The sequence below is a fragment of the Corylus avellana genome, chromosome 3 (genome assembly GCF_965113065.1).
Source record: "Corylus avellana chromosome 3, dhCorAvel1.hap1.2, whole genome shotgun sequence".
Classification (NCBI taxonomy): domain Eukaryota; kingdom Viridiplantae; phylum Streptophyta; class Magnoliopsida; order Fagales; family Betulaceae; genus Corylus; species Corylus avellana.
This window is the reverse complement of record NC_142492.1, coordinates 12,909,073-12,926,496: the sequence shown is the minus strand read 5'-3', so window position 1 is coordinate 12,926,496 and position 17,424 is coordinate 12,909,073. Positions and strand designations below refer to the sequence as shown.

Sequence of the window (17,424 nt, the reverse complement as noted above, 5' to 3'; positions counted from 1 at the left end):
AGGAGGCCATCCTAGCACCCCGATGAGCGGCTAATTCTGTAATAGGGTGTTGATGTAGCCCTATCCAAGCACAATGGTTTGATTGTATTTAATTTCTAGATTTTTAATTTATGCATGTTGATTGTATAACTATGAGGATTGCTACAATTGATTTATGTTCTTCATATTAAATGCAATTGTTCTTAAATTTCAATATCAATATTTGTGAAATTCTTCTCTTGTCTTAGAAAGTATTTTACTTTTATTGATCTCAAATCATTCTTGTTTTCTGTGATTATGAGGATGATGGTTATACAATGGGTTTAATTGACATATGATCAATAGGATTTGATAGGCCATGCCTAGGGAAGACGGATTGTACTACACCCTAGTTTAGTGTAATTTAGGTAGACAGTCCGTGCCAACCGAAGATGGGTTACACTTATTCATTGATTGTATGTATCCTATTAAAGAATTTGATAATTTATACCTAGGAAAGACGGGTCGTACTGCATCTTAGTGGTTAGGTGGACGATCCGTGCCAACCGAAGATAGATTATGCTTATTCTTTAATAAGGTAGTTTCTTGTTTATTTATAACATGCATAGAATGAATTTCTGGAATTAATTATGATTAACCATTGTTGTGCGGATAGAGGTGAAGTCAATCCCTTACACTCTCTCTCTTATTTTAAATCTCTTTTATTTTCATGCACTTTAGTTTTTAAAGAAAATCAAATCAAATATCTCTTTTAATTAAGTTGATTTTAATCTTTTAAATTTTGATAATAAAACCCCTGCAGTCCTTGAGGTTCGACACCCTCTCTATAGCCGTATCCTACAAAGATTCGTCCTATTGCGAGTGGTTATTTTTATAATTGATATTTTTGGTCACAAAAATACCACATCAATTTTTGGCGCCGTTGCCGGGGACTGCTTAACGGTTTCATTATCTAAATTTAAAGATTAATTTTTGCTTAATTTTTATTTTTCTGTTTTTCTTTCTAATTCTGTTTTTGTGTTTTATTTTTATTTTTTTTTTAGAATTCTCAAACAGGTCCATAGCTGCCCATCTCTGTGATTGCGATCGAGCGCACATACGCACTCCACGCTCCATCCCTCCACGCCTACGCTCGCACCCATCGACGGCAGTACGCTCGAGCGTACCCTGCCATGCGATCGAGCGCACTTGCGGCAGCCTGCATCCAAAACCCTAAGTGCATCTAAGGCCGTTTGTGAGTTTTTATTTTTATTTTCTGTTGTTATTTTATGTTAATTCTATTAGTTTAGTTCATGTGGGGAGGCATTCCAACACCCCATGGACCATGTTCATATTGCTATAGTCCTTATCATCATATTAGAGATTGTCCTACAGCGGGACAATTTTCTAATTATTCTTATGAGCATATGAACAGACCGTTCTCTAGACCGAAGAATGGCCATTATTCTGATTCCTATAGCCCGGCGTGGAGCAACCAGTCTAATCTTTCGTGGCAAACTCAAGCTCCTGGGAATTATGCTCCACAACGTCATGAACTGTACCATCAGGCATATCCTCAATTCAATGGTCAATCCTATTCTCCTCCATATCAAGCAAGTCCACAACAGATATACCAAACCGAACCACCTCCTCCGATGGGTTCTGACTTTCAAGAATATCAAGAAGAGCCATCTCCCATCTACTGGCCTTCACAACAACAATACCAGGCCGCACCACCTCCCTCAGATTCTAATTTTGAGGCTCGGATACTAAAAATGATAAGTGAGCTAACGGGTGAGATAAAGCAAACGGTGAAATCTCAACAGGAACTTTATACTCCTCAATTCTTCGCCGAGATAGACGCCAGGATGGAAGCTCATGTTGAACAAATCATCAACCACCTTAATAGGATGGAAGAAGAAGAGCTTCAAAGTCACCCGGTGGCCATTCCTGATGAAAACTACATGGAGGAAGAGAGTACTTTGTGTCATGAGCAAGCTATCACCACATTGAGGAGTGGAGAGGTGGTCGAAAACCACGTGGAAGAAAGGAAGGAGGAGCCAAAGGAGGAGCAAATTGAGGTCCCACAGGATCTACATCAGGAAAAAAGCAAGGAAGCGAGCACTGAGGCTTCTTCACCATCACCTCCTATTCCTGAGATGCCATATGAGCCTCGAGCCCCTATTCAAGGTAATCTGAAATCTTCATTTTTAGGGACAGATGACACTATCCCGGTCATTATTTCTTATGACTTACCAAGAGGCCAGGTGGGTAGTCTGTTAGGGCAGTTAGACGAGGAAAAAGAGACCATCGAGGTAGAAAAACTCCCCAAGTATTCTCCCCATTTTATTCCAATTCATGATTCCTTTTCGGATGAGAAATTGTTTGGAAATACTCAGAAGGATCTACCTCGATATGCTGACGTTTGGAATTACCCATTTGTGGGTAAAATTTATTCTCTTTGGTCCAAGAGAAGAAAAGATTGGTGCTTCAAATTTAAACTTAAGGGTCTGAGAATACTGTGCGAATCAAGGATGTGGATTCCGTTGACTTGGCGGATTCCATATATTTTGACTAGATGAGTAAGTTTCATAAGATCGAGTGCAGGTCCTGTGCGCTCGACTCCTCATTCCACTAGGGCATATGATCTCCATCCAGGTTTATTTTATCCATTGTTGCTTCATTCTTTGTTTATCTTTTTACAACAATGTGTGCACTTGATTGGTATTTGGTTGGAGTATCACTTTGTTTTTCAGGACATGTGTTTTTGCATACAAGTTTGGGGGTATGATATGCCCACATCTGCTCATTCAGGTATTTCTGTACTCTTGATCTTATTCTTTAGTTCTATACATACATTGGGGACAATGTATGATTCAAGTTTGGGGGTATGGAAATACAAAACACGGTCCATTTTTGTTGTTATGTCATTCTTAAGCATATGGTTGAGCTTTGATTTTGGTTTAAATTTCATTGATAGGCTTAAAGTTATGAACACATGATCATATGACTTAGGAATTTTGAGTCTTATTACTTACTTTTGGCAACATGAGATGCTTCTTGTTTCAATTTAAATCTATCTTGAGCACACTAGCACATGTCTGTGAGGTATGAATTTTGAGACCAATTATGTTTGTTTTCAATATCTTGAATTCTGTTGGGTGACATATTGGGTGAATAACTTTGGCATGCTATAAAAAAAAATAATAATAATAAATAAAATAAAATAAAATAAAAAAATCAAGTTTGAATTTTTCGCTGAGTAACCGGACCCCTTGCCTCATTAAGCAGTGAGTGTTCGCGTCAAAAAGTGAAATTTTTGGGTTGATTAATAAAATGGCTAGCTTAGCTTCGTAGCCTTTTTGACTCGAGTTAGTAAGTCCTTAGGGGTGTCTTTACACCTAATGCCCTGAAGCCATTTGGTTTGGGAGATATTGGCCTAACACTCGATACATGAGTCAACTAGAAAGCTTAAGGGAGCTAAGTATTACAAAGCCTTAAAAAAAAAGAAAAAAAAAAAAATGTATGCCTTGGTTGTTTCATTTGATATGAGGTCCAATAAATTCTGAGATGTTGATTCATTCATATTGGAATTATTTTGAAGCCTCATGATTATGTGTTAGTTCACTTTGCACTAATTGAAACTTGTTGTATCTCAATCTGCCATTGGTAAGTGATTTGACTTGTGAATTCCTTGAAATTTTGAAGATGGAGTTTATAATTTTAAGCTTGCTAATGAATGAGAACCATTATTTTTGTGATACTTTATCCTTTTGAATGACATAATGATGACAATGTTTGTGGGTATCATTCCTAGAAAACCCTCACGAGACTTCACTCGTCCTCTAGGGAATTCCTAGGGGTTTAAAAGGCTTGTTGCATATGCTAAATGCAATCGTATATCCCACGAAAGATGGATTTATCCTTTTGTTTTTTAGTTTATTCTCTGTTTTGTATTGCTAAGGGACTAGCAATATGTAAGTTTGGGGGTGTGATAAGCGCCGAATGTTGCACATTCAAGCCCCTTAATTTGCATATGTTAATTTCTTAGCGTTGTTATTTGTTTGATTTTGTTTTGTTTTTATTGTTTTCAGGTTATAAATAAAGATGCAATTAATTCCATTGATTTTGGGCTTAAAAGCACACTTTGAGAAGACCTAGAAGATATGGTTAAACTTAACCAATCATGGTTAAGTTTAATCAAATAAAGAAAATGATTAATTCGGAATTTCTCAAATTGGAGTCAAAATCGGATTGGATTCAAATTTGGATTCTGCATATGTCTCGGTATTTTGGCCATAACTTTCAGCTCAAATATCCGATTGAGGTGATTCAAGCGGCAGTAGAAAGCTAACTCAAATTACTACAAATCATTGTGAAATAGTATTTTCCTAATTCGGAGCGCCGCAATACCAAAATCGCCCCGCAAGATAGGAACGCAATTCTGGGCGAATCCTATTCCGATTTGGACTTAGGTTTTCTTTGTCCTAATTGGACTTGGACTTAGATCTCCGAAATTTCTAGGTTTCCTAGGGCTTCTAGGACTGGCTTGCTCCCTATAAATAGACCCTTAACCTTCAAGAGAAGGTGTGCTTAGTTTTAGATACAAAAATCTTCTTGGAGGCTTGACAAGTTGAAGATGAGATAATCCATGGCAGGAGGCCATCCTAGCACCCTGATGAGCGGCTAATTCTGTAATAGGGTGTTGATGTAGCCCTATCCAAGCACAATGGTTTGATTGTATTTAATTTCTAGATTTTTAATTTATGCATGTTGATTGTATAACTATGAGGATTGCTACAATTGATTTATGTTCTTCATATTAAATGCAATTGTTCTTAAATTTCAATATCAATATTTGTGAAATTCTTCTCTTGTCTTAGAAAGTATTTTACTTTTATTGATCTCAAATCATTCTTGCTTTCTGTGATTATGAGGATGATGGTTATACAATGGGTTTAATTGACATATGATCAATAGGATTTGATAGGCCATGCCTAGGGAAGACGGATTGTACTACATCCTAGTTTAGTGTAATTTAGGTAGACAGTCCGTGCCAACCGAAGATGGGTTACACTTATTCATTGATTGTATGTATCCTATTAAAGAATTTGATAATTTATACCTAGGAAAGACGGGTCGTACCGCATCTTAGTGGTTAGGTGGACGATCCGTGCCAACCGAAGATAGATTATGCTTATTCTTTAATAAGGTAGTTTCTTGTTTATTTATAACATGCATAGAATGAATTTCTGGAATTAATTATGATTAACCATTGTTGTGCGGATAGAGGTGAAGTCAATCCCTTACACTCTCTCTCTTATTTTAAATCTCTTTTATTTTCATGCACTTTAGTTTTTAAAGAAAATCAAATCAAATATCTCTTTTAATTAAGTTGATTTTAATCTTTTAAATTTTGATAATAAAACCCCTGCAGTCCTTGAGGTTCGACACCCTCTCTATAGCCGTATCCTACAAAGATTCGTCCTATTGCGAGTGGTTATTTTTATAATTGATATTTTTGGTCACAAAAATACCACATCAGGGTCCACAAAATTAAAAAAAAAAATCTGTGATCGATCGCAGTACCAGTAGGTTTTTGACATTTTGTGATCGATCGCAGCACCAGTAGGTTTTCGACATTTTGCGATCGATCGCACTCTTAGTGCGATCGATCGCAGTACCAGTAGGTTTAGGACATTTTGAGATCGATCGCACTTGGAGTGCGATTGATCGCAGTACCAGTGGGTTCTCAACATCGGGAATATGAACTTGAGAACGAAGAGAATCTATTGAGTCATAGGCCACCATATCTTGTTGAATCAGGCAAGGGCAATCAAAAAAGATGTTTTCAAACTGAACAGGCATATGTCAGGCTAAACTTGAACCAATTTATTATCCTACAACTAAATATACAAATATGTTTCAGATTTAGCAGAATAGCAGAGAAGGATTTGTGTAGCCCATCCCAAGAAGTTGGATGAAGATTATCTTGAGCATGATCTTTTTTTCCATACATACCATTCAATTGTGCTACATCTGCCCCAAATAATAGTTTCCAAAAGGAACTTTGAAAGAACATAATAGCAGAACACATGAAGAAAAACTCACATTGGGCCCATTCTTCAAAGCATGCTCCTTGGCAAATTTGCACGCCTGTTTCACAGCAAGGTCACTGCTGACTAGCAAGCACAATTGCTGCCTAAAAATGGGCTTAGAAAAAAAAATGCCCCCAAACAAAAGATTATAATATGTCATGTGGTGGAAGAACAAGACATATGATCCAAAGAGACTATAAAAAAGAAAAAAAAAAAAAAAAATTGAATTTAAAAGGTAGTCAAACTTAAAGTAACTTAATATGCAAAGGGAGCCATATAGTATGAACTATCATGACAATCATTTCTTGAAACTCCAATCACCAACAGTTGAGTGCACATTGCCAGAAGCTTTTACAAAGTTCACAAAGCAAATCATAATCATCAATGATGCAGACATTAGATGGAATGCACAAGACATAAAATTATTATAAAAAAATAAATAAAATAAAATAAAAAAACGAAACCAAACACAATATATGAGACTAAAGACCCAACACCTAGAATTAACTTAATGAGTATAACTTGTCAACATATTTCATAGTGAAGTTCAATGTCTCAGTAAAGATCGAAAGATGCTACAACACAATTGGGGCAAAAAAAGTGAGCAAAAATATGAATAAAGGTAACTCATTCAGGAAGTCATTACCTTTGCTATACTTTTCCCAAAACCAAATGCTCCTGTATAATTCCAATCAATCCAGAAAACAGCATATGATGAGATCCAAATTTATGAGAAACCCTCAAAAAAATGAGAAATTTGGGTACTTTCGTGTGACCACAATGTCTCAAAGGATTTGATTAACCTCTTATTAATCAAACTTTAGTCCTCCAAAAAATGAGAAACCCTCATGATTACATCCATGCCTAAAAGACACCAATCCCAAGAGGCCGGAAAACATCCTATGCTTAAGATTAAGAGAAGTGAATTAGAGAGAGAGAGTACTAGTTTTGTGTGTAAAAAAGGCCATACATTTTTATTTTTTATTTTTATATGTAATTAAGACCCTGTACTAGCTTAATTGGAGTGTTTGAGTGGTCCCTTATTTATTTATCAGACAACAATCTTCAAACTAATCTAAATGCCCACAAGAAACGTAACTCTAAATGACTAACCTCATCAAAATCATCAAAAATATGTGAGAACTGCCCCATTAACCAAACCTGCCAAGGGAGAAAACTAGTAAATATATGTTTTACAATCCATGGCCAGCAAAATTTTAGAACCCAAAATAAAGTACTTATCTGCATCCTCTTCCTTGTCAATTCATCCTCATAAGCAATTTGAGTAATCTACCACAATGAACCAATATATAATATCAAAGACAATGAGAATGAAACCCAACATGATAGAGAAAGAGATACTAAAAATGTGTTTCTTCATGAAACATATTAAAGCGAGAACCTGCTTGGGTGGTTTAATTTTCTTGTACTCTTGTCATCTGGCATACACTTAAAAATAAAATTTAGAACGATATTATTACTCCCTTGCATTGTTTACTCAAAATTCTTTAACCTTGATAACCATGTCAAGGGAGATTTACTAACTCAAAAGTTCTTGAACCAAAAATTTAAAATAGAAAATAAATGTTTTTCACTTACAACACTTAGGTTTCCACAACTAGAATTTTAGAATGATGTTCTTTACCTGCAACCCATAGAGATTTAAGAAGGCACTTTTTGAGATTTGAAGTTTCGTCATTAAAATCTAATGGTGTATTACTTTTTGAAATGTCAACTTCTTTTATTTTGAATAAATAATTTTTAATTTTAATGTTGTGATTCATAAACCTAAATTTTTGAAGTTAAATTATAAATATATAAGAGACAACCAAATTGATAAACAATCATCGAGTAGAAGCAAGCATATACGTATATAATCATGGAATAAATTATATGCAGCTAAAGTGTTTAATTAATTTTTGCTTGATGATGAACACTTCCTAACTTTTTTTTAAACATATATCTCTCGAATTTTTCTATAAGCTAATTTTATATAAATCTTATAATATTGTCAAAGAAGCAAATAATGCTTGACGGCTGATGCAACCACTCAATCGAGAAAAGAAGATGGTTACCGATAATTCAATAAAAAGCTTTAGAATGATTAAAAATAAAAAAAAGACACTGATTTTCAAAAGAGCAAACAAGCCTCTCTTTCAATTTTTTTTTTAATGACAAATATATATAGGAGCCATTTTCAAAATTTTTCTTAAAAAAAAAAAAAAATTTAAAAGCTTGTGGGGGCCACAACCCCCATAGGCCATAACGTGGCTCCACCATTGTACACAAGCTAGCAAGAGCTAAGACCCAACCGATTGAGTTGATCATACAAATTATCTAATGGTGGAGTGTTTTTTTTCTTTTTTTTTTTTTAAAAAAATAAAAGATGAAAAGATATCAGGTTTCTAATTCAAAACCTTGTTAATGACAACATACCTACTAAAATAATAAAATAAAATGTGTGAGAAAAGCGGATGCACAGAGAGAAAAAGAGAACACGGAAATTTGGAGTGGTTCAGCCTAGATAGAAAGCCTACGTCCACCACTGAGAAGTAAACAATAGGGCTACATCTTAATTATTGAATAACTTGATTAGAAAACTATGTTACATGGTTTATTTATAGGAAAAATCTAGTAGGTGAGGTAAACTAGAAAAGATGATAAAATGATACAGATTTTATTACACACAAATAATTATGGTACACAATTATAAGAAAAAATATATCAAGGCAAATATTGAAAATATCATGTATATTCTAACATCCCCATCTGGAAAGAAAAATAATTGCCATTTGTCTTGTTCAGCTAGATTTATTTATTTTTTGTTAAGACTGAAATAGACTTGGTGTAGAAGGACAGAAATCGATCTCAGTGTTAGTTTGAGTCTCAAATGAGAATCAGATCAGGCTCTTATGTGATATGAGGAGTAATTTTAGAAGTTCCTCTAGTGTCACTTCCAAAATGAGGTGGCTTTTAAAATCACAATTTAATTAAAATCCAATAACGATCAATCACAAGCCCATAAGTGAATTTAAGAGTCTTGTCATGCTTGTACGGACACAAAAAGAACTTGTAACATTACTCGTAGTAGGAGTGGAAATTTGAATATCAATTTGTATTAAGCGTCAAAATTGAGTATGACGCTAATTGAAATTTGGGCGTGAAACTGGGGGAAGGAAATCTAGCCAGCACTACATGGGCTAGGGAGGGCTAAATAGTGGTCGATGTTTTGGACTAAGGGTGGTCGGCGATGGGCTAGGTGGTTGCTGATAGTGAACTGGCACCGAGGGCGGCCAGTTATAACTTATAAGCCAAATCATGCGGTGACCTCATGGTGTCAAATGACAACAAAGTGATAATATCGACATGGTGGTCAGATTACTGGGCCAAGGAGGCCGCTAAAGTGGGCCGATAATGATCGATGATTGGGTCAACAATGGGCCGTTAATTGAAATATTGTAAGCATATATCTATACATACACGTGTTTGTGTACACTACTGTAAAAAGGCCACAAAATAGTGACTCTTGAAGACTTGAAAGATGACGTTTTAAGCCCATAAAACGTCACTATTGATGTAGTGACGTTTGCACAGTAAAAATGCCACTACAAGATGACATTTAGGGCCACGTGTTTCCTTTTGCAAGGTGATGCACATTATCGCATCCAGAAGGTGATACTTGCACTGTTCACGTGTCACCTTCCTAAAGGTGATGTTTGAATAGTGTGAGTGTCACCTTTTTGGAAGGGTGAAGCTTACACCATTCAAGTGTCACTACCACCTCATTGTTAATTCTCTCCTCCAAACTACTAATTGTGTCAATGCTCTTCATAAATTATTGTTAGAGAGTTATCAATTGATAACTCTCTCCATGTTATCAATAATTCAAATGTACAAATGGTTTACAGATAAGATAAGCTAGCTAATATTATTTTTATCACAACTAATGTTATCATTATCTTCACTTGAAACTATCAACAAAATGTCAATGTTCCACCCCCCCTCCCCCCCCTCTAATGACAAAAATATCCTTAATAAAATTATAAAAATTCTTCAAATTATTTTTAAATAAAAACTATAAATTAAAAGAAAAAAAAAACAATATTAACCAATTTATAAGAATGTTTAAAATAAAAGTTAAAAAAATTATTTTTTTAAATATTTTATGTTTTTTTTTTTTTTTTTTTGTTCTAATTTATAAGAATAATTTGTCTTATTGAAATTTATTTAGGGTTATTTTTGTCATTTTCCTAGCCTTAGGGGAAACATTGACACAATTGGTAGTTTGAGGGGGACATTAACATAGAAGTGGTACTTTGAGGAGGTATGTGTATTTTTTCAGAAAAGAAAAGAAAAGAGAAGCATGTCTCTGCAAATTCAACCATTAATTTATATCGTTGACACTCCCTTATCACAATGTAAAACTAAATAATAGAGGAAGTGACAAATAAAACTATGAAGTCTAGGGTTAAAAATGTTCCGATATAAATCTTAAATTCTTAAAGGGAAAATTGCTAAATTAGTCTTCGTTGTTTGATGATGTGACAAATAACTATCTAGGGTTTTAAAAGTGACAATTAATTTTTTGAGGTATGCATGTGTAACAAATAACTTAAATTGTACAAATTTTGATCGTATCATTATAAAATTACAGTAAATGAAGATCAAGAGAGACATCTTTGCCAATAATAATAATAAGGGTTAAATACATGGTTTAATTTTTATGTTTCAATTTGTATCGTAGATATATGGTACCTCGGAGATGATGCCCATAAATTGACGGAAATCCACTTCAATGCCATTAAAAAATTAACACGTGTGTGACAGATATTGCATGAAGAGATATGTTTGGGGATTGAGCCTCTTGATAAGGCACAAATTTCCTCTAAACTAAGTTGGAGGAAATTTCCTTAAGAACCTAAACATTAATTTTTGGAAAACCCAAAGATGTTGAATGATACTTGTCACTTATTGAAATAGGTTGAAGGAAATTTCTTCCAAACTCTTCCTCTTGATAATGGGTGCGCCAGCTAGTAATCAAGCTTCCAAGAGTCTCTCGACTTCTACGGCTTCATCAAATTGTGTTAGGCCAAATCCTTCATAGTTTCCCATGCACGTGAATTCTTCCTCGCCCTCCTTGAATAGCTGTTGATGCCTTTGTGTTTTTCTCCCCTTGTCTTCAATTTCATACAGAAACCTGATTTTGAACCTTAATCCATCACATTCCAAAGGTCAAGATATCAAGATCTTAAGTACAAATCACCCATGCAGTATCTATTACCTAAACTAGCATATTAACCCTAGATGCACAAATCTACACCATGAAGCTAAGTGATGTAGGGTGGAAGTCATCATTGATGAGCTTTACTAAAAAGTTCATAGCTCGAGTTTTGTTCACTGGTGACTTTTCCGATGAAGATGCGAATTCGAGAGTGAATTCTCTCAAACCTAGGGAGGATGATGTAGGGGAAAATTGACACCTAATGAGTTTTACTAAGAAGGCCATATTTAGAGTTTCAAACCTCGGATGGGAGCAAGCCTTACGGCATTGGAATGCTAATTCAACGATTTACAAAGTCATGTTTCATGAGAGTTTGCTAATTCAAATTTTTATTAGGTCAAATGAGTCGTCTAAAAGAAATCTTGAAAGCCTTCGTTCACTAGCACGTTCGAACGGTGCTGCAAACAGAGATGGCCGTTTGCTATCCCGTTCGAACGGTATTGCAAATGGAGAATAAAAATCATGGTTTTTTTTTTTTTTATTGCCTTCTAAAATGGAGAAATATTCCGTTTGAACAACTAGCGCAGATTTATTAACACCAACTTATTTCATATTACTATTAGGGTTAGGAGTTTGGGGGCCTATAAATACATGTTGATAGCCCCAAGAATGCAGGTTTGTTGTATTTTGTGAAAGCTTAGAATATGAGTTTCTTCTATATTTTATCCTCAAACTAGATAGACTCTATGTTTTAAGAAGAATTCTTAGATCCTTGATAAACTCAAAGTTTTCTAGAAGGATTGCTTCTTTCTTGCTGTTTATCTTTGCAACCCATGACGTCTATCACTAAGCCTCTGAAAACATGGTTAAGCAGTAACCTAACAATGCATCAAACAAAAGTAATAGAATCAATGTTATGCTAAATGATTACCTTTCCTTAAAGACAAATCCATAAGATAGCACTTTTTCCCTTCAAAACCTACTTTCTCACTCTCTCACTAGGTTTTTTTAGCTGAAAGATGACGAAAATAGAGACTAAGGTCATAATTAAGAAGGGTATCTAAAGCAGCACATGCAGAGACAGAGGGAGGGGGGGACCGGCTGGGGGTCATGGTCTCCCCTCACTTCATCAATTCAAATTGCTATAGCTAGCTTCCAAAAAGTCTCTATAATTAATACGCATTTGCAATGACGTTGCTTACACACAGAGAAAGCGGGAGGGGGAACTGGCTGGGGCCATGGTCCCCCCCCCCCCCCCCCCCCGCACTTCCTCAAAAAAGGAGGAAAAAAAAAAAAAAATTTTATACTGGTCCCCCCTCCCCCCCAAAAAAAGAAAAAATTGATAGGTCCCGATCCCCCCAACTCTCTTCCACCGGTTGGTTCTTACTTCTTAGATTAATCCCGGGGTTTTCTTTTGGTTAATTTTTCTATTGCTTGGCTTGGAAATTTGGTTAAGAATATGAAAAGTTGATTTTTTTTTTATTTGTTTTTTAAATTTTTTTTTTTTATCCTTCATAGATTGCTGTCGGCTTGGAAACTTGGAAATTTAGGTGTTTTTTGTTGTTGTTATTTTCTTTATGTATATATGTAAATCTTGGATCTTGTCTCTGTGAGGGTTTCTGGTTCTTGATTTGGCATGGCCGTATGAGAATTTTTTATGGGTTTTATTTTGATGGTTTTTTATAACTAATGCCATTGAGAAATCTCTAGTTTCTCTTTGAGTTTTTGTTCCACCCATTGAATCTCAAGTTTGAAATCATAATGATTTAGGAAATTTTTGATTAGGTCCGAATTTGGGGGAATTTTAGTAAGAAGCTAAATTCCTAAAATTAACTAGGGGCTTTTGTGTTTAGTGGATTTCTATGCTAAATTTAAGATTCGGGTTATTAGATTAATGGATTTAAAACTTTAATTTCACTATTGTTTATAGTATGGACATAAACCTTAATTTGTATAGTATGGATTAAATTAGGGCTTTTAGTATGTGAACACTAGGATTGCTAATTGGATGTGTTAATTACATTTAAAGCATTAATTAACCCCAGACTTTTATGAGTTCAATGGAAATTGATGCCCATGGGGTTTAGGTTCTTAGGCCTGGGTGTTGGTCAAAACGGTCCGGTTTTGGCGCTTATCGGTAATTAACCGATAATTTTCGGTTAAACGGTTTATTAACCGATACCGGACTAATAAGAATTTTAACCGAAATTATCGGTTATAACGTTTCACGGTTAAACGGTTTGGTTAAACCGGTTAACCGATTTAATCGTGGGTTTTATATTGATTTATTTTGTTGGGCAAAAAATGAGTTTTTGTTGACTTTTGAGAGCCCAAATACTTTTTGTTGGGCTAAAATAACTTATTAAAAATGAGTTGTTTTAGAGCTCAAATACTTTTTGTTGGAACCCAAATATTTGTTTTTTGGGCCAAAAATTGAAACTTTTTTATATTGATCCACCACAACTTTTTTTTATATTATAAAATACATTTTTTCAAAGCAAATGGACTAATTAACATAATGAATGCTAATTAGACTAACAAAACTAGTTAATGAAAAATGCTTTCACTAAAGGCAAAGAAATCCCATCTAATGCCATCACTAAAAAAAAAATCAAACCTACCCAAACCCAAATTAAGCTAAGGTTACATAGGTATATATATAATCTCAAAACTACGTCGTTTTGGCATCCCTACTTAACTGTTTATTTCGGTTAAACGGTTAACCGATATGAAATTTCTAACCGAACCGAACCGAACCAAACCGATAAGTATACCATATAAAAAATTTAACCGATAAGGATATCGGTATATCGGTTACGGTTAATATCAATTCGGTCGAAACCGGTACACGGCCGGTAATCGGTAACCGGTTAATCTTCCTATCCCTATAGGTACTAATATGTCATAATATAATCATATTGATTATTGTATGTGAATATGAGTATTATAAATTTGGAGTAAGTTGCAAGATTAATGGAATAGGAAGAGAATAATAATTATAGGGTTAAAGTGTAATGTTTAACTTAGAGTCTATGTGATGATTATGTTATTCATGTGAGTTTGTTTATCGTTAACCTACACACACACACACACACACACACACACACATATATATATATATATATATATTTTTTTTTCTAAAAACTCAAAGTGATCATGTAAATTTATTTGTAGATGATGAGAAAGTCAAATACAATGCTTGATTATTTCAAAAGAAAAAATGCACAAAGTTTATTGGAGTTTGATCCTAGATTGTGTGTCACTTATGAGAATATTATGTTAATCGACGAGATGCAAAATAACTCAACGCAAATTGCACTTTTTGAGGTTAGTACTCTAAGCTCAATTCCTAATCTAAGTGGTCTTGTAATTTGGATATTATGGTTATTAAATATTGAGAATATTGTTTGTTAGAATTTAAAGATTTAATTGGAGAGTATAACACAATTCTAAGCTCAATTCCTCATTGTATTTAAGTATCAGTGATTAGAAAAAAAAAAAAAAAAAAAAAAAAAGAAGAAAAAAGTACTAGTTCATTACATGCTGGAAAAAAAAAAAAAAAAAAAAGGATAAAAAAAAATCCTGAGAAAAAAAAAAAAATTTGCTTTGGTCCCCTCCCATAAAATTTCCTGGCTCCGTCCCTGTGCATGTCCGTCCCTGAGCACATGCACGTACATAAGGGATGAGGTGGCGAAAATTAAATGCTCTTAGACTGACGTCGAACGTTTGCCATCGATCGTTCTCTCTCCCACTTCAAATGTTTCCTCTAAATCATTCTCTATGACTATCCCACATCGAACGTTCAACTTTCACAGGAAATTTTTTAAAATCCAAAATTCCACATCATTTCCACTAGGAGCCAATCCTAATGTATATCTTATATCATTTTATTATGGCACTCTTAACGCTACTTAATATTTAGGGTGCTAAAAAAAGTTTCTTCATTTTCTGAGCAACCAAAACAAAACCAAAGACCTCTATCGTTAATACTGACTATTTGAGTTTGTAGCAAGGGAGTATTTTAGTTTGAATAGTTGAAGATAAGTCTTTGTTTCTTAATTTCAATTAGATGGGTGGTTAGTGCTTATTTACAATTGCAGTGAAAATTATCCCGAGTCTTGAAATTAGTCATACTTGTTAAGTTGGAATTCAACTTGGAAAGTTTGAGATTGCGTTAAGGAGTTTAAAAAATATTTTTAGTTCATAAAAAGCTATGCTAAACAAAAAATTGATTCTTTTGGTAAAAAAATTCAAAAAGTATTTTATTTTATTTTTTTTCTTCTAAAAATTTCTTTTTGGCTGTAACGGCTCTCTTTCTCGATGCAACTTGAATTAAAAAAAATGAAAAAAAAAAAGATTTGTATTTATCAATATCAATCTATATTTACTATAAAAATTTATTATATTACTACAAAAACCTTAATTAGGTTTCCATTTATATTGAATCGCCATGTTTCCAGTGAACACTAATAACTAATACAACAAAGCTGTACTGCTTCAAGTCTCCCAGTCAACAATAATAGCTAATACAACAAACTTGATCTCTAATTATTGACTAGTAGACATGAAAATTACTTAATTATTGACTAATTCTATTTTTATGAATAAATTTTTTCATCCACACAAAGAATTACCTAATTCGATGACTATATATCAATAAATAAACATGAAACAAATACTCATTGGCTAGATCGTTGGACTTTGTGACTTATTCAATCAAGGTCACCACATCAGAGGTAAGAAAAAAATAAATAAAAGAAAAAGTGATCATCAGATATCAGTTTCAGAATCTCAATATTGCAAACTGAAATTTGCTTTTTATTTTTGATTAATCATAAACTTCATCACACAAAATGACGACTCAAGAAACTACATAACCCAATTGACAACACCAGCAATTAATACCACGCGGTGCGTGAAAATAGCAACGTTTACACAAGAGAAATGATCATCCATTTTCTCTCTCGATTCTTCTCACATTCTTTTAATTTTCAAAATTATCATTGAATATGTGGGTTCATGTATGGATCCACATAGATCCCATATATCTAATGATAATTTTAAAAATTAAGATGATGAAAGAAGGATGAGGAGGATGTATAGCACATTTCTTTACACATTCACTCGCACACAAAGATGGAAACATCAATCTTTAGAAAACCGTAAAACATTCTTTAGCCTGCAACACTTTCCAAATTTGGTAGCCAGCCAGCATCAACAACGTTTGACGCATTTAACCTTGGGAGTGTCACAGAGAAGTGCATGGCATCCGTAGAGTATAATACAACTGAACCCTAAAAGCAACCCCATGGCTGCATAACAAAGAACTCGGCGTTTCATCTGTTTAAAAAGGTCGGGCTTAGGTCGGTTCCGGAGGTCTTCTTGTTCACTCTGAGAGCTTTGGAGCTGCACCACATCGTTTGCTTGAGCTCTGGTGTCTAGCATTGGCCGTCTGACGCCTTCTTGGTGGTGATCACTTCGAGAACTCCCGTGGTGTACATCATTTGCTTGACCTCCGCAGTCTCCGGTCGTCCTACGCTGTTGCACTATCATCTCATGAACGTCTTCATAGTTTTGGTCTAATTCTTCGCTGCATTTCAAGAAGTAGCGGATGGTGCCGAAAATAGAAATAAAGTTGAGCAGGGCGGCGATGAGGGAGAGGCAAAAGGGAATCCACCAGTTATGACATTTCACGGGTGAGGCCGAGGATATTGATGAGAGGACAACTCCTTGAAACACAAAATACAAGTTGGTGAGCTGAATAGCTTTTGTTTCTAAGTTCTGGATTTGCTCTTCTTGTTTTTTGTTGATGGCCTCTAGTTTTTCTAAGTTATTTTGGCCCTGACGAGGGATCTCGCCTTGGGATTGAACCGCCGCCATTAACATTTGCTAAACGTACAAAAACTCGAAAGGGTATACTCTATAGAGAGCAAGCTGGAAGCCATGGGGAATTTTTATAGCCGAAGTTATGGTTGTTTGATGAATTCAGACAGAAAGCTCTAGACAAACTCCAGGCAAGTACCAAGAAAGTTAGAAATGAGTGTCACTATCTATCTTTTGCTAGGGAGGAAGAATAATTTAAATGAATCCAAATGCATGGTGAGCTTCTATTACTATCAAGATTAATGGGAATTTCCCTGCCTCACC

The 17,424-nt window shown here is 34.7% G+C and overlaps 1 protein-coding gene across 1 annotated transcript; it reads right to left on the bottom strand.

Moving 5' to 3' along the window:
* Positions 1 to 16,491: 16,491 nt before the first annotated feature.
* LOC148586816 (uncharacterized) lies at positions 16,492 to 17,157 on the bottom strand. The gene is made up of 2 exons (XM_088514352.1): positions 16,955 to 17,157; positions 16,492 to 16,867 (listed from the first exon to the last, which is right to left on the bottom strand). The coding sequence occupies exons 1-2, from the start codon at positions 17,155 to 17,157 to the stop codon at positions 16,492 to 16,494; spliced, it is 579 nt and encodes a 192-aa protein (XP_088370478.1).
* Positions 17,158 to 17,424: the final 267 nt, after the last annotated feature.